This window comes from Cygnus olor, chromosome 1 (genome assembly GCF_009769625.2).
Source record: "Cygnus olor isolate bCygOlo1 chromosome 1, bCygOlo1.pri.v2, whole genome shotgun sequence".
Taxonomy (NCBI): Eukaryota; Metazoa; Chordata; class Aves; order Anseriformes; family Anatidae; genus Cygnus; species Cygnus olor.
This window is the reverse complement of record NC_049169.1, coordinates 108,747,840-108,770,692: the sequence shown is the minus strand read 5'-3', so window position 1 is coordinate 108,770,692 and position 22,853 is coordinate 108,747,840. Positions and strand designations below refer to the sequence as shown.

The window sequence follows — 22,853 nt, the reverse complement described above, 5'->3', positions numbered from 1 at the left end:
AGTTACATTATAAAACAGACAATGCATGGAAAATGAAACCTCCTTCAAACAGCCCATGTGGTCAAAAACTGACATCAAGCTGCAGACTTTTAAGGAACCCTTACATGTAACTGATGTCTGACCAAATGTTCCCAATTTACTATGAGAAAACATGCAACACATCCATAGAAATAAAACTCCCAAATGTACTGGAATGGAAATGGTAGGTTTTATGCCAACAGTCATAAAGATATTTTTAAATGTTTCTCCTTTATTGCAGAAGAAGGGAGGCCCAGTATTTTCGTAAGTCTCTTTTGGGGCGGTGGGCTGCCAGTAGTTATTGTTACGTTGGAATCGCAAGGCTTTTAAACATACTGTAGATAATTACAATTTTTAAAAAACAGATGGGGAACTTCTCACATAATCATTTGCAGGCTTTATAAATACAGGGAGCAAAATCTTGCAGGGCTTTGTGTTCTTAAGAACTGAGTATTTTATGTCAGAGAAATACTTGTGATTTCAAATTACGTAGATGGCTAACTGCTCATAAAATAACTGCACCAGAATATGAGCAGAAGACGAAACTGTATGTGATCGTTTCATCTTACCTTTTAGTATTTTCCTAAGCATTCATGCTGAACTTCCTTTTAATGAAAATTACATCTTTTTTGGTTTTTAAGCATTTAAACATTATCCCTGTTTGCAGTTTGAGATGTGGTCAGTATTAGCAGGTTGGTCCCTGCAGTCATCGCCTGCGTGTGTGACAGATCCACACACATGCTCCAGCAGTGGTATATAGGCGCGAGGCACTGCACAGTGCTTGGTGCACGGCTCTGGATGTGCCAGAGTGCGTAATGGAGAACCACATACAGCCTTCGGCCAGCGATCTCACTCTTGTGTTTTGTAGAAGGTCAGGAGTGATTGCTTTCTCCTCCTAGCCAATATCGCTTTTCATTAGCATTAGCATCCTCAGCGTTAGCTTGAGGGAGCACGTTGCAGGTGGATGTCAGCATATTTCCCGCATCCCTTCCAGCATTCCTGGATGCAGTCTGGCTCTCTCAGGCATCCAGCTCTGCTGCATTTAACGTGCAGTCAGTCTTTGTTTGATTTGGTTGTGCTCTCTGGGCTCCCACTAGGAAACTTGTAATTCTTATTTTCCAGTGTTGATGCAATTCCAAGCAGCTGTTCGTGAGCCTTGCTTTCCCAAAGTGCCTGCTCTTGCTCTGAAGCAGAGGAGCTTCCCTGGGGAGCTGCGGTTGTTTGCAAGGCCGCTGGTGCTCCAGGCACGCACTTGCTGATCCTATAACCAGCTTTTGGAGGGGGCTGCATTGTCAGGCATCCTTGGCACCCAGCACTGAAGTACCAGCCTTTTCCATTCTCAGCACCCAGCATTGTCACCTGTTTAGAAGCAGGCAGTAAGTGTCCCAGTGGGAAGCCAGCGTGTCATCAGGAAATCTGGGCTGGAGAGGCCACGTGTGTGAGACAGCAGCTTTTGGTAATCAGACCTTAAATGTACAGGTGGCTTAGCAGATCTCATTACAAATTCTGGTGACCTTTTCCCCCCTGTTCAATAAATTAAAGGTTAAATTTGCATAATTCATTGGACAGATATTTTGATCATCGCTTCTTTCCACTCACATTTGTACAGACGTAAGTTCGGGGCTGGGAATTGTAAAAGACAGGGAAAGATGGAGAATGTGCTGGAACTCTCCCCAAAACCTGCTGTGTCCTGCAGAGGCAGCCAGAAAACAGCTTAGGCAGAAGGGGATTTTCTTTGCACGGCCCTAAGAAACTGGAGCTTGCTGCCACACCACATTGTGAATGTTAAATTTCACCCAGGTTTGGGGAGAAAGAAAGAGAGTCATGGAAGGTAAATCCAGCAAGGTTAGTTAAACATTGCAAAAGGGTATTTACATTTGTCTCTGGTGTTCCTGAGCTTCCAGTGGGCAAATACGGAGAGTGCTGCCTTAAGCTTGCCTGGCTCGTCCCTAGGAATGTTTGGTTAACCTGTGTTGGGAAACAGGACCCTGGAATCTGGTCTAGAGCTCTTAAATTTCTCCCTGTTTGAAGCAGGATTTTACGTTCATTTTGCAAATGGAATTAAAATGTGTAACACTTAACTGCAGCTTCAGAAAAAATAAAGATTAATTTGGTGCTTGAGAGATTGAAAAGGAAGGATGTTTTTAAATAATTTTGAGCGTTATAGAAATGTTTTCATGCAGTCCAAGCTTTGAATGTTTTGGTTTTGGAATTTGCTTACATGGTTAGAGCCATTCAGCCGGCAGCACTGCACCCCAGCAGAACCTCTTCTTACATTTGTGCAGGACATTAATGGCCCTGTAAATTTTTACTGTCTGAATGTTTTCATAATAAAATCCATTTGGACGTTCTGTGCAAGTATGAACAGTAGGCTACTAGGTCTGCCCTTTCTCAATAGTACATCTGATAGCTACAAAAGGTTACGATTTGTACACACATGGACAGTGTGTATAGATACATGAGAGAATGTGGCAGAGGATGAGAGTTAGGGAGCCCATACCTCACCCCTTTGTGTAGTTACTTTTCCTTCATTTGACACTTGAAACTGTAATAGTAATATTGCAGTCACATATCATTGAAAATGAGTTGTTAACATTGAGAATTGAAAGCAAAATAAAATCTTTATGCTTTTATAATATATTAGAGAATTTAAATTGTCTGAAGCTGTAGGAGTAGCCTGAGAGTCATACTCTATTTCCGCAACTTTTGTGGCTTGTCAGGAACTTCATTTGCTCCTGTTTGTTTGGTGCAACACTTCAGTAATACAAAGGTTGACAAAATGCAAATCTTGCAACTAAATATTTATGAAACATCTGAAAATGGTGGAAGGAGTGGCAATTTCCACTGCCTATGACTTCTCCATTAGATTTTTGAGGTTGCTTGTAGATATTTTGGGACCAGCAAGGCCTATCCTTTGTTCCAGTGACTAACATATAAAATCTATTGTACAATTTCCATCAGCAGCAACCTAAACCCATCTATGTCTTTTACACAGAACATATCTCAAATGCAGCCAAGGCTTTCTGTTCATCCTTTTGTTTGTTTTGTTTTGCATTTGGTGTTAGACATCTAATATAAAATCTGAGGAACAAGTTGGATTTTGGTTTAAGCTTTTCTTAAAATTTGAGGATGCATTCGTTGGGACTAATATGTGGAGAGCTTGAACTTCTAACTGATGATTAAAAAAATAATTCAGCCAACATAAATGTGTTTATATTTCAACTTTTTTTGAGGAGAGTCGTCATAAATATATATTGGTTGTTATTGCTCAGCCTAATCTTCAGACTGAAGTTTGCTTCTGTTGAAGACTTGAGAAACGTTTGAAGGCAGGGAATCCTGTGGGGTTTTTTTTCTACCTGTATCAGTCTTCCTAGTAAAACATACCACCTCTGTAAGTAAACTATTGTACATGTAGTTGTTAGATTTTAAAGAAATCCTGTGCAGCTCTGTGTACAGTATTTGTTTGTTAAAATTTTAAAATTAACTTTGCAACTGTTGAACAAACTGTGACCAGGGAAAAGAAACTAATTAGATAATGAAGATTTTAGTGATAATGTAGCTGGAACAAAATTAGAGTTTTTTTTAATTGCTGTTACGTCTCCAGCACAGAAATGTTACACTGCTTAATCTAGGAGTCGCTGGATGTTACTGCTACAGAATTGTTCCTTGAATTACACCAATCGCACCTCTTCCTGCTACCAGTGCATAGGTACAGCCTAGTTATATGACGGGAATGGCTGGTCATTAGTGCATGCTTTCTGATTGTTTCCAGCATCCATGAGGGGTTTTATTAGTCAACATTGTTACAAATAAAGTAAATATTTGTGAGGCCAAACTATCATTAAGGGAAGGATTCGAGGTATTTTATTAAAGTGCCACGGGGTCCAGAGGTGCTTTAAAATGTATTTGCATTGGCACTCGTGTGTTACAATTCAGCTTTTAAAAGATAAACTAATATACAAAGCATGTTGTTTGCAAAGGGCTTTCTGCTGGTCTATGTACTTTAGTCATTGCCAAGCTTTTTTTTCCTTCTAATTCTCTCCTTTGGCAGTGGTTTCTAACCTTTTTGAATAATACTGCTCTGCTCGTGCTGAAGAGTTTCTCCTGGATTATAACACAGGAGGGAGAGGGGGAGAATATATATGTGTTTATTTATTTATTTGTATATTTCTATGTATTTGCTGCATGTAATATACTCCTCTGAGGCTACATGAATGATTTTATTCTGATGAAAATTAGAACAGATGTTTCTTGCCTGGTTCAACTAAATTTTATCTGTACTAAAGTAGAAATTCTGCTTTTCTTCTTCCATCCTTCCCTCTCTCAAAACTTTACCTCAGTCCCTACCACAGCTGCTAGCACTCCTGATGCTGTTGACAAATACTTGGAGACACCCGGGGATGAAAATGAACATGCCCATTTCCAGAAAGCCAAGGAGAGACTTGAAGCCAAGCATCGTGAAAGGATGTCTCAGGTAAGGGGAGATTTCTTTATCATAGAATTGTAGATTTATCTCTAAACATTGCAGGGATCTTTGTCTCTCAAGTTGTAAGATGCTCGACGACCTTCATTTTCATGTTTCCTAAGGCTTGTGCCAGTTGCCCTGCCCATCTGCAATGCTGTATTTACTGCCTTTCTGACTCCATCTAAGAATTCAGCTGGAGCTGGCAAGGTCGTCTGCTTGTGCTTGGATCACAGCTGTGGCCCTAAGTTGCTACAGCTATTTATGCTGGTAGGAAAAAAAAAAAAAGAAAAAAAAGTCTGTTAAAAATTGCTCTCATCTTTGTTGAAGAATGTTTGGTGTGTGATACTATTCTTATATATACATAAAGAGCTTTACCAGTGTTATTCATCCTTCCTTTGCAGAGGCTAAGGTAGATTGCTTGTAATCAGCTTCATTTTCCAGGTGTATGCACACATGGCCATGCCCTGGTGTAACATAAGCTTGCATATATTCATCTAATGCTCTTGAGCCTCAAGGTAACATTAAATGCATCTAAAGCCAAGGCAAAGAGGAGAAATCAGTGCTTCTGAACTCAACCAGTCCAACTGAATCAACTCTTTTTTTTCTTTAACCAAAGAGCTTTGTGTAGCCTGAAACTATATGCTGGTTTTAATCTTATTGAACACTAAGAGAAGAGAGATCTGTTCTTTCAGAAGAAGGTTTTATAACAGAAATACCAATAAAAATTGCAACAGTTCCGCTCTAATAACAGCAGTGAAAAAATATAAAAGGTTTAAAGGAGAGCCTGTGATGCATATTTTTTTAGGATGGAACAACAGAGAAATTAATATAGTATAATTCAGATGCACTGCATATACCATGTAGATATTTTAATAATTATTTTTTCCTTGTAACTTTCTTCCCCTGTAGCATTTTCAGTGTTTCTGTATATTACTGACACATTAACCTTTAGCTTTTCGCTATAACGTTTGAGTAAACCTGAGATTAGACTCTTAGAGTAAGTCCCCCTCTATTAGTACTGTAGATACATCTTGCACTTTTCTAGTAAATAGGCCAGGGCATCTTACATGAAGCAGTCACTGGTTGAAACCACATACAGTAAACATGGCAGCTTTTCCTGGAATAGTCTTCAAATTCTCGTCCCATTGTCTCTAAAATTCAATATGCAGTGTAAAGGTTGAGCTGAGTAATTAAGGGCAATATTTCTGTAAAAACTGCATTTTTTTTTATTTTCTGCAAAGCTGAAAGGTTTGCGTAGAAGAACTAATGAAATGCATAGGCACCCAGAAACAGCATACAGGGAGGATATACAGCACCAGTGCTTCAGGCTAAGAAAGTTAACTGGAAAAGCTACTGAACTGTAGCCTCAGAAAGCTTCTGGGTAAATGCTCTGCATGCTCTACCATGTTCATTTGGGGGAACTCGATAAATGAAGGCTGTGGTTCAAGGGTTTGACTGAAGATCATGCTGGCACTGCCACATGCTCTGCCCTCATTAGGATGTTCCCAGCCATCCTTCCTGTCAGCACTAATGAGCGTACAGCTGTGGGGTGAGGCAGGTCAGCTCTCTCAGCTCACTGCCTTGTCATTCTTACCAAAAAAAAAACAAAACAAAAAAACAACTCTGGGCAGTTCATCAAGCTAAATCAGATCTGAGAAATCACAATAGGTACCTCAAGAAAGAAAGAGAATCAAACTGATCTTTCATATGCCTATGCTGATGATTAAATCACAGCTTAAAGTACATTAAAGTACTTGTCTTGAAGTATGCAGAACACCTGCAGAGCTTTTAAGAAGAGAGGTAACTTCAGTTTTTAAAAATCAGGTTTCCTTTCTATGAGTAATGTCTTGTATAGCACTGAGCTAACTTCTCCCACCTAATGTTTCAAATGTTTTAAAAATAAAAGATCTTATGGGCAGGGAGAAAAAGCAGTTAGTTTACCATTCCATGTCTTGTTTCTCATGTGAACTGTGGTATCTCTGGGTCCTATACCACTGGCCTGTTTTTTGGCAATTTATTTAAAAATTACTTTTTACATTGCCTTTAAAATCAGGAATTTTCTTAATATGTATTTAACTAAAAATTAATTTGAAGCTGTTACTTGTTACATCAAAAAGAATGCCAAATAAATTAAACAACTTAGCCTTTGTGTCCATGCTAGTGAGAGTAGAGTGGACTAGTTAAGCCGTCCAGCTGCACTGAACATATTTATTCATTTTTGGCTTAGTAGCTCAAAGTCTAGTTCTTTCAAAGCTGAAAAATGGGGATAATAAAGGAGCAGAAATGCCCTTTTTTCTTTTATTAAAAGAGAGCAAATGATTATGTCTTAGCGGATGATCAGTTTTTATGAAATGATCAAGTCTTTCATTAATCTTGATAAATGACATAATCAGGAGTAAATCAGTTATTAACTAAATACAGATATTTATTTAATAAATGAGCTGGTTTTAAAACAGTACTGATTTAATGCACACTATTTTGTAACAGTTAATTATGAAAAAAAACATGTTTTCTAGCTCACATATCAAGCCTAATCATCTAAGAAGTAGGAAAGCGTAGCATTTAAAAAATAAATTGAGATTAGATATTTTAATTGAAGCATATCATGGCAAATGCAGACTTTTTGTGTATTCTCTTCTTGAGTTTTCCAGTTGTTCAACATGAAATTGTCACAACTCTTGTTTCTTCTCCCTTTGCATAAAAATACACAGGCAGAGAAGAGACCCTGCTTCTGTGCATGGTCATGTTGGTTCATCGTTCACAGCTCCTCAGACTTCCTTACTAGGGGTGTCTGTGCTCTTCTTGTAGAATGACCTGATGCACCTCTACCTCACACAGTTTTAGTCCCTTCTGCTCTTAAGTGGCCATGCCTGCAGACTTCAGACGTGAAGGTTTTTTGTGCCTTTACATCTGCACAGCATCTGGAGGAACAAGTCTTACAATCTTTCCAAAGCAGTGCTGTAAAAAGAGCATTACATTATCATACGCTTTTTAACTTTTCCTAAGTAATGCTACTCCAAATAACAGCAAAACTGCGTTCCCCGTGCAAACAGGCTAGCCATTCATATGCGACCTTTACATGTTTGCTGTTCTCTTATGTAACAGGGAGAAAATATGCTAATTTATCTCAGGCTGCCCTAGTTGTTTCCTGTTTTGGTACAATTCCCCTTTCTTTGTTTCCAGTTCCTTAACTTTTGTACAGTTCCCTCACTTAAATACTTGCTGCTAAATAGCCTGGAGAAACCAGATACTGGACCTTACTCAAAAAAGCAGTACATTTACACATTTTTTCCTTAAAACATCTTGAGATGTCCTGGTGTCTTATATTTATTCTTCCCATGGCTGTTGACAATGTTTTGGGTATCATACTGTGCACAGTACTTATGACAGGAACTTAATGATACCTTGTCTCCCAGAATAGTCGTGCTTCTTGGAAGTTCGTTTCCAAGGCAAGTATCTGAAAATACTGCAGTCCTCAACCAGCTTGAACTTGAGAGCGAGAGCTAGTGTTGTGTTCAAGATTTTTAGTTTATTTCTGTGATGAGAGCATAGTTTTAAAAATGAAACACAAAATGCATCTAAAACAAAGTGTTTGATCCTGTTAGTCATCAAACAGTGTACATTAAAATGCATGGTCTGTGTCTAGACTCCTGGGAGAGGAAGATTAGTCCTCTAAGCAACTCAGAAGATATTTTCCATACATTGAATACAGTTTCGGTTAATCAGGGTTTGCTTACTTTCTATTTCCCCCCTCACAACCTGTATGCAATACAATGTACATACATTTCAAAACATTATAGGAAGAAGTCTTCCTTAGTAAATGTGAGAAGGGAAGAAAGTTTCTTACATAGTATAAAGCATCCCTCCTCTCTCATACCAAGGGTGACACCCATCAGTGCATAATTTGGAGGGGTGCCAGAGGGATATCAAAGCTCTTTTCTTTCTTATATTCATCAGGTAGGGTCACATCAACAAACCCATAGTAGCTGATAGTGTTCATCTGTAAGCAGCCGTGGGTAACAAGAGTTGGCTGGCTGTTCACCACCACTTTGGATTATTGTATGCTGCTTGTTCCAGCATCCTTGAGAGGTCTGCTGGTTTGTTAGTACCAACAGTACCATATTCCCTGGATTACACTGTCTCTGTTACTGCGTGTGAGGGCTCTTTCCTTCTGTAAAGCTGTCGGTTTAGTAGTAGTTACCCCCCTCAGTTACATTCAGGGTTCTTTGAAGAGATTTAATGATGTTATTACCAGAAAAAAGGTCAAGACTTAAGTGTGAAAGAAAAGGCCTCGACAAAAGTACTCATCATATTGTGACGACTTTGACATTCTATCTGTGCAGGCCTTCAGTCAAACACCTCTGCTGGTGTGATTGGTGTAACCCAAACGTCTAAGTTCTTTCCTTGCAGATGTGCTTCTGTGCACCAGCGTAAAAAAAATGGGAATAAATTCTGCTCGTTTCAGTGTAATGAGATTTTTGTACTTAGCATTGCTCTTAATAATGAATGACACTTTCCTTGCTTCCTTTTTCCCTCTTGCTGTCCCCTACAGCCCGATTTCAAAAGGAGTCTGCAAGGCAGTAAGTCCTGAGTTCTGAAGAAGTTTGACTTTGAAACAGCTTGCTTCTTAAATCTCAACCAGAACTTGTCATTTTCCTGGCATAAAGCAGCCAAACCTTGAAAAGCCATAAATCTGTGTGGCTTTGATAGGTCTGTGCTTTCAGTAAAGGAGAATAGGTTTACAACTGCACACTGGACAAGTTCGGCCTTTCTCTGCACATACATATCTGGAAAATTAATTTTCTTTTGTTTCCTTTCTGCTTGTTGGTTTCCCACGGAGTACTGTCATACATTTGTTAATCACTCATAATTCTGTGAAGGTCTGGCCTTCAGTGAGAGCCCAGCTTTTGTCTTGGTGGTAGGAACTGCCCATATGTAGCTGTAGGGCAACTACGTCCCCAGTTAGAGCACACCCACATGCTCCCACACCCCTTTCAACCATTGAAATCTTCCCAACTGCAAAAAACAACACTCAAAGCAGAGTTTCTGCAATCTTTACAATTAATATTGTTTCTGAAAACAGCCATGTCACTCTGGTTTGTTTGTTTTTTCTTCTTTTTTTCTTCACAAGCCATTCGCTCTCATACTTGAACTGGACTCTGAATCCCTTAGTTTACATTCCTCCCAGCTACCAGTGTAGCCTTTCGGTTTGTCATCCCACCTTCAATGCTTTAAAAGATTTGAAGAAATAAAATAGGCAGAGAGACCTGATCTAGTCAAAGGTCTCTTTATCCTGTTACCCACAATACTCGTTTTCATCATATGGATTAGCAGAGTGTCTTTGCCTTTAAATTTTTCAAGATTAGTTTGGGGATAAAATTGCAAGGAGCTGTTGTTCTGAAAACCCATTGACTGCTCATTCATAGTGAAAAAGAGTATTAAGCAGATGTCAGAGATGTGATTTGAAGGCATAAAAGGAGGGGCGGGAGAAGAGAATCATAAACTTGCCAATCTAGGTCAATGCTCAAGCTTTAACACGTATCATTGTAGTTTAGCACTTGAATTAATGCCATGGTTTGTGGGTCTTCTGTAATGCTCACACCCTGGTACTATTGACATTCCAGTTCTCTAGAAAGATGCTGCCTGTGTCTATGAGTTACATTTTCTAGGCCACCTTAGTCATATGGCCTAAGTGCACTATTAAGAGATGAATACCTAATGTGCCCTTAATATAGAGCAGCACTCTGAACACCAGTAAGTTGGGTGTTGTTTTTTTTTCAAGAACACATCACAGTGTACTAAATTGCACTGTCATTTCGTGTTCTTTAGTACCGCTTTGTTGGAGAAGCAGTACAATCTTTTGTGCACTAAGAAAGTAACAGTGATGGTTCAACCTATAAATTGAGTGCACAGCACAGCACATCCTCTTTTTGTAAGCGGCTTACTGCAACTCTTTGCAGGTGAATTTTCATGTCTCCTTGTAAATTTTGGTTTCTTACCTCATGAGAGCTTAGGTACAATTTACACATTGGTATGTATTTATCTGATTAAAAGATTACATAAATTGAAGAGGTATTTTTAGGCTGTATTATAATTCTTAGAAATCACAATCTTAACTTCACTCATCTTCTTTCTGGGAACTGTAAGCTGAAACTTAAGTCCTAAGTGATTTCAGGCCTTTGTACTTACAGCAACTGCTGTCTAACCATGCTGCTGCTGAAGCCCAGACGTAGACAAAACCATTTCCTACATAAAAGTTTTGAGAATCATATTTGCTTATCCAAATCTCTCTCCACTCATTTGAGCCATTATTGAGGCCAGAGTTTCCTACTGAAAAATAATTGCACTGGTAGTATGTTGGTCTGTTTTTACTATGACTGCTTTATTGCTGTCTTGAAATAAATTCCCAAGGTTTGAGTCAAAAGAAAGCTGAGAACTTGACAATAAGATCTCACATATGAAGTCAGTATTGAGTGCCGTTGTCTGTATGCTGATTATTTGTTAGGGTCTACAACCAAATAGGACTGAGAGGGGATTACATTTCAGGAAATGGGACTTGTAAAAGCCTCCTTTGAGCCTTTAGGTTTTGTAAAATGGCACAGGCACCACCAGCACTCTCCAATGTGTCCAGGAAAGAACCTGATTAATGATGTCCAGCACGCTGGAAAACTAGGGAGCCTGAGGCAGGAGCTGAGTGGTTGAGGCTCAACTAACAGACATGAGACACAGCAGATATACTTTGCCTTTGGTATTTATCCTGGTGAAATTTCAGTTGTACGTATGAGCTCTGAGCTTTTCTTAAATCCCCTTTAGAAAGGGTATGTTTGAGAATTTCTGTTATAAATGGTATGAAAGTGTGGTTTTGGGTGAGAAAGAAGAGGAAATGTGCGTTTTGAGGAATTGCTTATAGGTTTCTTTTGTTTTCTGACGTTGTGCTAATCTTGCAAATAAACAAGTCACATATTTGTGTGCACTGCATTTGGCAACAGCAATTACTCCATAAAAGTATTATCTGAGGAGTATGCGTGAGGAGTATGTGCCAGTTATGAAGTGAGGAAAGTCCATAAGTAAGACCATGAGAAGGTTTCAGATGTCATGAATGCCTAATTAAGAGTAACTCATTTCCTGGTTATTGAAATACTGCCCTCTGTTATGCAGGATGTGGCCTCGTATATTGCTGAAAGGAATAACGCTGAAAGTTCTTCTAGATTGTCTTTTCTGTCTGTGTTGTACTTGAGACAAAAGTATATTCAGTTTTCTAAATGCTTGGCACCTATTGTTGAACAGACTAGCACAAATTGTATGTAATTCCTGATCTGTCCCACTCAAAGGCCGGTGATATAGTCCAAATAAATCTAAAAATTGTGATTCCTCCCACCTCCCTCCCCCCCAGAAAAGTCATTTAAGATGGGTAGAAATTTGCTTCTTTTGACCAAGGACATACACTAAGATGGAAACATTTTCCTTTTTGTCTGAGATGAAGAGGGGTTGGTGTGTTCACTGTAGAGGCTTCCACTTCCTTTTCTTGAGGGTTGGTTGACTGCTGTGTTGCTTCACCATGAAGTTTCATAAGAGCTTGGTACAATGTTCAGACACAGTGGTTCAGTTTTTGTTTAATTTAATAACAGGATTCTGCCTTTGTTAAATGTTGTAACTGTTTTTTTATAGAGATAAAAGGAGGGGAGGAATATAAAAAGATGATTGTCTGAGCTACAGTGCTTGGCTGTTTCTGGGCCCTGAGACAAGAGAGGAAAATTTGAAAGTCACACTCTGTGTTTTGTTTGTTAGGTCATGAGAGAATGGGAAGAAGCAGAACGCCAAGCGAAGAACTTGCCAAAGGCTGACAAGAAAGCTGTTATCCAGGTAAAGGAGAATGCTACTGCAACCTTACAGCTGGGGCTGCAGTTGAAATACAATGGATGTGAGTGGTGGTATAATTTTAAAACATAATTATATGGGAATTTAATGTTATTTTCTGCTCTTGCTGTTGCTATCTTTGTTTCCAGCTGTTAGAGGCTGCTGGGTGTCTCTGTATTTAGCAGCCAGTCTCTGGAACAGAAGTGCAGAACTAGCGAGTTGATGACTAGTGTGTATGTAGAGAGAGAGAATTTGACTTGAATTTCGATTTGCCATCAGTGAGAACTGAAAACTCAGTTCCTGTGAGTCCTTCTCAAAATTTAGGGTGTGATAAACTAGTAAGCTGCAGGACCTAATCTCAAAGCAGAGATGAAAAATGTGATTTAAGGAAGGAATCACCATCAGTTTTATCTGAAAGAAACCCTCAATCAGAAATTCTTTTATCAAAATAATATTATAATTCAAAATTTCTGACAAGCCAGACACTCCTTGAAACCCACTGTGGCAATGTTAGGTATTATTCAGTACTGCTAGGAGGAATTCAGTGCAAAATTATAAAAAGGTAACACTGAGAACCAGACTGCATTGCATATTAAATCCCACAACATTACACTCTGTATATTTTGCCCAGTGAAACTTTTCCTTTATTGGAATGAGTTTGAGCTCATTTTTTCTTCCTGATGGCCAATTTGTAAGCAATTATAGTGACTCTGTATGGCTTGAATTTTTTATTTTTTTTCCCCGCCAGGTAGTTTTGTTTGTAAAGTCACTTTGGTACGTGGAAAGCCTTCATGATTGCAGGGGGAAAGTGCTTGCCAAACTCCACCTTTTTCTAGACTGAATTCCTTAGTGTTGAACAGTCTGAGGGGTCAAATGAAGGATTCATTGGTGGTTGTGCTGAACATGTAAGGAATATTTGATTAATAAAATGTGGCCAGGTGTTCAGGAATAGAGGACATCAGCAGTTCCTGCTGAAATCAATAAACAGTGCATTCAGTACAGAGATTCTGGAAGCCAAGGCAGACTGTCATGGGGAAGCATACTGGTGATTTGCAGACACAGGTTTTCACATCTGCGCTTGTTTGCTGATGTCTTCACTGTTCCTGTTGTGATGGGTGTTTTTTCAGCATTTTCAGGAGAAAGTGGAATCACTGGAACAAGAAGCAGCAAATGAAAGACAACAGCTGGTGGAGACTCACATGGCACGGGTGGAAGCCATGCTGAATGACCGTCGCCGCATTGCTCTGGAGAACTATATCACAGCCCTACAGACTGTCCCACCCAGAGTAAGTGCAGTATCACAAGCCCCATTGGCTGTGTCAAAGTCACTTTAGTCATCCTGGGGAAAAAGAATGTATGCCAGATACAGTCCAGCTATGAAGCAACAAGTGTGCACCGTACAAGATCTACTGCAGCTACCTATCAGTCAATTTCAAAGTTAAAAGTTTAGATTTAGTGTCTACATAAATACAGGCACAGGCACACACCCCATCCATACATGTACGTAGATACATACATACATGCATAAAGATACTTAGGCAAAGAACACTGCAGTGATTTAGTTGCCTGAAATTGAAGCCATTCTCAGATCCTGCTAAAGGATGATGATATGGTCCCTCCAAGTGGTACACAGTAGGATATTTCATCATGTTAAAAAGGAGCTTAAGGATGAGGGTGCTTGTGTTCTGGTTTGTGTGTTGAACTGTTTGGTGAAAGATCTTGTGAGGATTGTTGGATGGTGTGAAGACACCACACTGGCAGTTCTGAGTTGTCCATGTTACATGTGGTGGCTATTTGTGGTGTAAACATTAAATCCAGAATGAGGATTTGGCTGGAATTTTTAATGATCGCATATCTGTGATGTTTATATTCAATCCAAAACCAGCTAGCTTATGACCTCCAGAAAAAGAGAATCTATGTGAACACTGTGGGGAAAACAGTCAAATGTTTTATATACCTCTCATTTCTTGGACACTTCGTAGATGGAAAAAAGCATTATGTCACTAAAAGACTTTTGGGTCAGCAGTGTAAGATGTACCAATTGAATCCGAATTTGGCCTCACAGGGAATTACATCAATCTGACTACAATAGTAAACTTGCATATTTTAAGCGAATTTCCTTCTGTAGAGAAACCGGCTTGTTCAGTGAGCATGGGAAAATGATCATCATCATAATTCTTTATCAACAAACTTCTTCTACACCTCATGCTGCAGAACTGTTGTTTTTACTGCATGCCAAGTAAAAGAATAATCTTGTGTTGTCCACCTGTCACATGGAAACCTCTGAGTAGCTGTATGAAGAGTTAATCTTTATTTTGCAACATAGCAGTTTGTTGAAAATAAGACAAGTCAGTATTAATGTGGTAGAGGATGTTATTTGGTCTGACTGCGAGATGCTGTGTATTATAACCTCTGACTGTTGTGAGGGTTGTGAAAGGCTTGGACTCCAGTGTCTCACTGGCAGACACATTTGCAAGTTATGGACTGGTATGCAGCTTCCTTTAGGAAACTGGAGTCTCTGTCTCGGAACTGAAAGTGAGATGTGGTGAGTGCACAGAACGGCTGCAGGCTGTGTTTGCTCTTTTGCTGTGTGGCTTTGAGTAGTTCACCACAGATACAATTTCACATTTGTCTTTTGCCAATCAACTCTTGCAGTAAAGTTGAGCCTTGTGCAAATGTAACTTTGTCTGAAAAGTATCCCAGAAAAATTATTTGATTTAAAGTAGTGCGTTGATCAGGCTGTCAGCTTGGTTCTACAGGTATCTGGGGTTGTGGAAAGTAAAGATGAGGACCACATATAACTGCAGAATGGTCTTTGAGCACTCAAAATGTGCAACTTCACTCCTCACTCCTAGTGCAAGAGAACTTGACTTTTCATGTTTGTGGAATGCAGATGACATCTCGTACAAAAAAAATAAAGTGAACTGTAGTTGCAGAACTTTAAGGGGCAAAAATGTTAACACCGTCTTTGGGACCAGAAAAATCTTCATTTTATGTTTGGGTTGCATGTAGTCAGCTCCCAGGACATTTAAATTAATAATATATTAACTGTTTAAATAGGAGAGCATTGGGCCTGAAAGACAGTGTCAGTGAACACTGTTTAATAGGTAACTCCATCAGAAATAAGTTTTGAAGACACTATTAAAGACTGGCATACATCCTATATTCTTGTCACTTCAAAAACTGATCACCCTAAAATGTGCAGGCAGCAAACAAGAAGGTAACATCATATCAAAGTGCTACCTATAAAGGGGCTAATCAAAATTAAGTTGAAACTATTGAGGGTTAACAGAAGCTTAGTCTTCTAAGAGTCCCTCTGCCGGTCTTGTTAAAGGTACTGTTCTTGACCCAGCTCTATTTTGTTGCATACTCTGTAGTTACTGACAGTTCAGACGTGCTTCTGAACTGCCAGTCAGATGTGTGCCAAAACACAAGAAAAAAATGATCTTTAATTCAGCAGGAGGATTTATCTGGTTTTGTTGTGAAGCAGAGGGTGAAACCTGAGCAGTGATTAATTATAGCTGAATGGCCTAATGAATGAGTCCAGTCTGGTAACCGCTTTGCAGGATAAGTTAAGGTGCCAGAAATTTCAATATATGCTAAATCCAAACTCTGGCTGCCTAGCCAAAGAGAAAACGGAATTAATGGAAAATTTAACTCTGATACCCCAGCTATATTTTTCTCTGGCAGAGAAATGGTTTCCTAGTAAGCTAAAAGGACATTTGATGCAATTGTGTGGTCTTTGGGAGAGTAAGTCATAACTTTACTGATGACTTGTTAAGTAATTTTAAAAAAGGGGAAATTTTCTAAGTTAGGTAAAAATACTTTTAAGAAGCCACTTCCACTGCATGTTTCAAATTAAGTGCTTTGCTATGAATATGTTTACTACAGAAGTATATTCTGAATCATAGAGTCACAGAATGGTTTGGGTTGGAAGGGACTTTAAAGCTCATCTAATTCCAATCGCCCTGCCACGGGCCGGGACACCTCCCACCAGACCGGGTGACCCAAAGCCCCATCCAGCCTAGCCTTGACACCTCCAAGGGAGGGGGCATCCACAGCTTCTCTGGGCAGCCTGTTCAGTGCCTCACCACCCTCTGAGTAAAGAATTTCTTCCTAATGTCTAATCTAAATCTACCCTCTTTCAGTTTAAAACCATTACTCCTTGTCCTATCACTGCACTCCCTGGCAAGAGTCCCTCCCCAGCTTTCCAGCAGGCCCCCTTTAGGTACTGGCAGGCCGCTGTAAGGTCTCCCCAGAGCCTTCTCTTCTCCAGGCTGAACAACCCCAGCTCCCTCTGTCTTTCTTCATAGGAGGGGTGCTCCAGCCCTTGTATCATCCTCGTGGCCCTCCTCTGGGCCATGTTCTACTTCCATGTCCTTCTTGTGCTGGGGGCCCCAGAGCTGAACACAGGCTCCAGGTGGGGTCTCAGAAGAGCAGAGCAGAGGGGCAGAATCACCTCCCTCGCCCTGCTGGCCACCCTGCTTTTGATGCAGCCCAGCATACGGTTGGCTTTCTGGGCTGTAAGCACACGTTGCTGACTCATTTCAAGCTTGTCATCCACCAACACCCCCAAGTCCTTCTGCGCAGGGTGGCTCCACAGAGCAGCTTTGGGGATTTTCCTGTCAAGTAGGAAAGTAAGGTATTTCTGTTGTGCCAGGGAGTATGCTCAACTACGTGTGCTTCACGCCGTCCTCTACCCGTACTGCAGTCGGCATGGGTGTTTTCAGTGCCGTTCTGCCTAAAACTACAAAATGTCTGGGAATCCTTTATGAACAGCTTAAGTACTGGGACAAAAAATCTAACTGCAGGATTTTTTCAGATGTTGTACAGATCCTTGCCCAATGCCAGTGTCACAGGAGTTCATCGGGATGCCAGTCTGAGCAGCAAGGTAGCCAGGGAGCATACAGAAGTGAAATTACGTAGCTTCAAGGTCTATTAGAACATAATTATGAGGGAAACCAAGTATTTGTACTGTTGTGTTCTCAAAAGCACTGCCATGCAAGCTGCCCAGAAACTTAAATTTGATCCTCATTCCTGATTCCTGAGGCAGCTTAGCTGTGCTGCTATACTTTGTTGCCTTTGAAAATGGGGTGCAGCTGTTCAGTATCCAGTATCAAAATACCGTATTGTTTCATTCTGCTTGATGGTTTTACTATAGAAAAGGCGGATTAGTGGCAGTTGGAACTAATATGCTTCTAGTTTTTAAAACAGTTGGAGATTTTCCCCTTCATTTTGCAAGTTAAATAGAGGAATTCAAACGAATCAGTCTTTGCAAGCAACTTGGTTCTGTAATTTGCTTATATTTCCTTTTTCACATGCATGTCAAATTTACTTGGATTTATGTCGCCCTGTTAAATCTTCGTTGGTAACAGAGGCCTATTCTCTGTGGGAAGTCGGGGGGGGAGATGTGGTGGAGAGATGCAGAAAAGAAACGCAGTTCATAGTGGTGAAATAAAGGGTTTCAGAGCAAGGAAACATACAGGAAATCTTTGAAAGGTAATTAATTAACCTCCTTACATTGTGCATCGAGTAAAGTGAGCATATAATAATTAAAGCCAGTTTCTTCTACTTCAGAACTATTTTACCGAGATGTAAATTACTGTTGAACAGAACAGGGTAATTAGGATCAACCCTAGCATGTATATTAATTCATTTGAATTTATTTGCTGTATTTTTTTTCTTGTTGCCCTTACAATCCTTCAGGGTACTGTTTGTGCCTTGAGAGCAGCGTCTGTTCATGCGGGGAGAGCTTAGTGTGGGCTGAAACTAGTTGAGTTCAGCTATTTGGACGTGGAAGAGGGATCTGCAGAGGGGCCCTTACTCAGTGCCTCTGCATTCTGGAAGCTGGAAGCCTTTTCCGAGTCCAGCGAGGTTGCTGTGGAAATATGCAGTTGGAGGCAGGCCAAAGCGTCACTGCTGATCTTGTGATAAAAATCCTTCTGTGCCTTCGGAGAGATCACTTCAGCTCTAATACTCCACCCTGTATCCTGCTCCCCTAAACCTGTAAAGTTACAGATGTGGAATTTCTCACATACGCTCAGTTTTGTGGGATTTGTGAAATAGACAGCATGGATTTCATCTTTGCTTTTAAACCAGGTCAGACTGAGAAACATGGTCACCTAAGTCAGTTTTCCAGTAGCTTCTGAGGCTTTTCGGTGAATAAAACCAGACTCTCTTGTTTTTTCCCTGGTTTGTGGGCTGGAGCATGTGGTATAGTCATACACCTAGTCTTGCCAGTAGGCTTTTTTATATGAGCTAACTGAAGACAGAAGAGGCAATTCCAGATGGGTATTAAGTTCTGCAAAACTTTGACAGAGTCGTCATAGCTAAAATCCAAAGTTTTAAAAGAGTGAACAGAGACCAAATTTATTTTAATTTGTCAAAGTTGTGTAAGTTCAAATCCTGAAAAGCAACTAACGAGATTGAATCAAATACTTTTCATTTTATTCTGCCTCAGGAAAAGTCCTTGGGAGAGTAGGCAAAGGGAAGTTTTGAGTACCATTATAGCAATGTGTGTGGCTACACGTTTCCTTGCAAACTACCAGAAATTATGAGAAGACATCTTTAACTCAACACGAAAGGTAGCTGGATGGGAGTTTCACATGGGAGAAAAGTCTTGCATCACCCTAGTCAGCCTTTCTTGAATGTTCCTAAAATGAACTGCATCAAACATGACCCATAAGTTAATAACACAGCAGATAAAATACCTAATATGGTATATGAGGTATTCCTAATAAGTGAATGAAAAGAAGCAACTGTTGCACATTTCAAGAGCAGTGATCAGAAAGGACTGGCGATGGACGTTTCTCTAAAGGCGAGATGAAATAATAAAATACAGCATTGTGAAACTTTTCTTTCTGGTTTAGAGGGAATTTTGATCAAAATTACAAGCCAGCTCAGAATTTCCCATGGAATTTTAGATCTCATATATGGTTCCTTTTGGGGGTTAGGAAGAGATCAGTGAATTACATTTTCTTGTAAATGATCTACAGAAAAGGTATGAAGTTTTCATTCTCTAAACTTGCAGATATGAGTGAACCTACCTTGTCTCCATTCCAAGGGAATTCATTACTAATGAAGCTGAAACGTAGAACTGAGAGAGAGTGTATAAAGAATTGTAAAGGTTGTGAGTTATTTTAATTGTGTTATGGACAAGTGGTAAGAAACATTTTCTGCTAGCTAGAACAAAATCAAGCCAAATCCTTGCTAAGATGGCACAGATATGTATGGAATATAATCACTAAATATTCTCCATTTAGAATTTTGTGTGAACATCTGGCAGGCTTCTTTTTGCAGGGCTCTTCTGTTGTGTTTGATAAACCAATACTATCATCCTAAGCCATGTTATGGTATGGACATTGTCTTCAAATGGCTTTCAAGTGTAAATTTATTTCCTCCAGAAGAACTCAAAAGTGCTTTTGAGCATTTTATGAAATATAGTTCTTGCCTTTCGTAATGCCTAAAAAGCTGGAGTGGAAACAGAATGTATGTTCTGTGGTGACTGATGCTAGAAACACTTTGCATATTTAAGGACAGAACAATCCTAGGCCAGCAGATCCCACTGGTGTCTGTTTGGAGATAAACTGCAACATTAATGTTTCCTTGTTAGAAAAAGGATGTCAGTGATCTTATCTCTAAGCAGATGCTACTTGAAATAAAGGCACCTTTATCCATGCTGGATTGAAGAGTCAGTGGGGTTTGGGGTTGGATCTCACCACCAGGTAGCCAAGTTGTCATCGGTGGTTTCTGCTTTGTTTAGACTTGTCTCATACAGCTGGAAACCTTTTAATAGGTTGTCGGGATTGCATCTATATATCCACAGAATGAATTGTTATCTTAATAAGACAATAGGCATATTCACTACAGGGAAGTTATCATTTTAATGGTGCTTCATCAGCCTAGATGGTCTGCATATTCCATGCAAGTAGTCTGTGAATCTGTCTACTGTGGGTTGAATACATGCAAGTCCCAACATACAAAAACTCCATATAAAGCAATACTTCGATAACATTCTCCAGGATAAACAGAATTTGAGACTAACAACTAAAATACTCGCAGACATCTGTTAGCCTGTCATGATATCTTGTAAAAGGACTATGATCTGTCTGTGCTTAGTGTTAGATAAAAAGTAGGTGTTTCAGAAGGGGATCTTTAGAATAAGTTTCATAGGAGTAAATGACGTGTCCAAATGTGCTTGAAATAGTCAGAAGCTGCATGTAACAGAAGACTTCAGACTGGTTCACTCTGCATTGCCCTGTGAGTGCATATTAGATGTTTTCATATTATTTTTCTACATTCGCTTAAATAATGAGTGTGTTCCAAGATACTGTGGATTTAAGCTTCTTGCCAGCCAGACCAGAGTTTTCCAGTACTCAGTAACCAATATTATTCCTGACTGAACAACATTCCTTGCTAAATGATAGCATTCTGAATGTAGTACTGGATCCTGTTGCTCAGGAAGTCACTGGTCATTCTGGTTACTGGCTCAGTTGCAGATGCCAGTAGTGTTGGCCAGGGTAACTAAAAATATGGGGATAGTGGAAGTCATGTTGGGAATATCCTGGTCTCTTTCAGAGGAAAGCCAACGAAAACAAGCCAACAAAACAAATACAACTGAAAATAATGGAATTATTTCATGAGGCACTTAGGCAGCCCCTGGTGGCTGATTCAGGTTTAGTTATTCTGTAAGATATTTTTTTAAAGATAACTACAGACATGAATACATTGAGTTTTCCGTGACAACACATGCAGAAGAATTACAGATGCTAAAAGCAGAATATTTTAATGAATTTTGGTGCTTGGTACGTTATTTATGTAAAGCGAGAGGTGCAAAGCTGGCTCTGGCATCCATCAGCCATTTGTTCTTTTGTCATAGGCAGTGTCAAAGCTCAGGCCTCAAGAACCTAAATTAGCTGGTATTAGCAACACTTTCATTTATAATGTAATCTCGGGGCTTCTGCCTAGGGTTGAAGTAATAGATGGCCATGGACATAACAGCTTCAGCCACAGGGTCTGATGGCATCTCCTTAGCCTGTGGAGCCTTTCCTCACCTCTGTGCTGGACTGTTTATTGTGGCCCCTCCGCTCTACTGTCAGAAGAGTTCATATCACTATTTGGTGCAAGAGGATTGGAGGCAAATCCCGGAGCAATAGATTTGGGGGCAACTTCTAGTGCAAGTCTCTGTGCAAAAAGTGCACAATAGGCTGGGGTTTTTAAGCAGAACCAGTTCACTTCATAATGACATTTAAAAGACAGTGTGTGTGCAATACAATATGGAGGCGGGACTTTGGGATGAGAGATGTTTTTGCTGGGCCACAAATTTGTTAAAAGTTTGCAAGCAGTAGGCCTACAATTCTAGGTGTGGAGGAGAAAAAGAACTTTTGTCCGTTAAATTTATGGTCTGCATTTATGGTGACCACACTCACATATGCAAAGCCCTGTGGAGGGCTGTGGTAGCCTGGCACCAGCCCTGACAGGTTGGTTAGCCTTCAGCAAAGGCCCTGAAATCGTGAGGCAGTTGCATTTCAAAGTTACGGGGAAGGTTGGAAGTCTGACTTGATCGAATGCATCTGGGCCATTTGGCAGCTATTTTAGGGCAAGGAAGCAGAGCCATTTTAATTTACGACAAATGTCCAAGGGATGCTACCACTTTTGTTTGTTTGTCTGATAAAATACCCACTGTATGACCTTAATGGTCAAGGCAGGGTATGTTTCCTAAAGATTGCAATACAGAAGTTGTTGGAAATGACAAGTATACATGCCAGGCAGGGTTCCTAAGCAAGTTTGGGTACCACTTCAGGGTAGCCTGAGTATGTGTGTACCTCAGCTCATGATGTTCAGGGAATCCTATTGTTTTTATAGTTGCCCACATCCATCCTAGGAACTTCTGCATGGTGTGGTGCCTAGCTGATCATGATAGCCCTGTAAGTCTGTGTGAGGTAACTAAATGCTTTCCAGGGATTTGTTAGCTTTAAATCACATTTTGTTAGAGTAACATCACTAGCTTTTAGGCAAGGTGAGGTCACTAGATTGACCCTCAGGGTTAAAATGTGCATCTGGCTAGTTTTAAAATCTTAACACCAAAAAACCTGTAAGGAAATACCTTGCATTTAAATACATTTAATGTTCTTTCTACATTGTCCTATACTTAAATCACCGTTTTCTGCTGCCATCACAGGAAAATTGCTCGGACAGACACGCTAAAGGCATCCATGTCTGTTTCTCCTTCATAGAGAGAAGTCTGGGGCATTTCTCAATGTTAGAAAATGCACTGAAAGTGGGCTGCCAATTTACCCAAGTGACTACTACTGCTAGTGGTATTTGACAGGTATTTTCAAATTGTTGTCCTAGTAATAAGTCTACTTGTGACTCTTGATGTGAAAGTTCCATTGGCATAGTGCAGTGAATGCAGACACACTGAGGGAAAATGAAAAATATACCCTTCTGGCATTAGACATGACACTTCAATTGGAGTATCTCTTGAAGAAATAGAACTTAATCCTTTTCTCTC

The 22,853-nt window shown here is 39.9% G+C and overlaps 1 protein-coding gene across 4 annotated transcripts in view; it reads left to right on the top strand.

Annotated features, from left to right (window-relative positions):
- Positions 1–22,853, top strand: part of LOC121079285 (amyloid beta precursor protein) — a 216,464-nt gene that overhangs the window by 141,518 nt on the left and 52,093 nt on the right. For all 4 annotated transcript variants that reach the window (XM_040576333.1, XM_040576361.1, XM_040576342.1 and 1 more), the window contains 3 exons: positions 4,359–4,492; positions 12,272–12,346; positions 13,468–13,626. In XM_040576333.1, the coding sequence (XP_040432267.1) occupies positions 4,359–4,492; positions 12,272–12,346; positions 13,468–13,626 (368 nt within the window). The remainder of the gene's footprint in view (positions 1–4,358; positions 4,493–12,271; positions 12,347–13,467; positions 13,627–22,853) is intronic.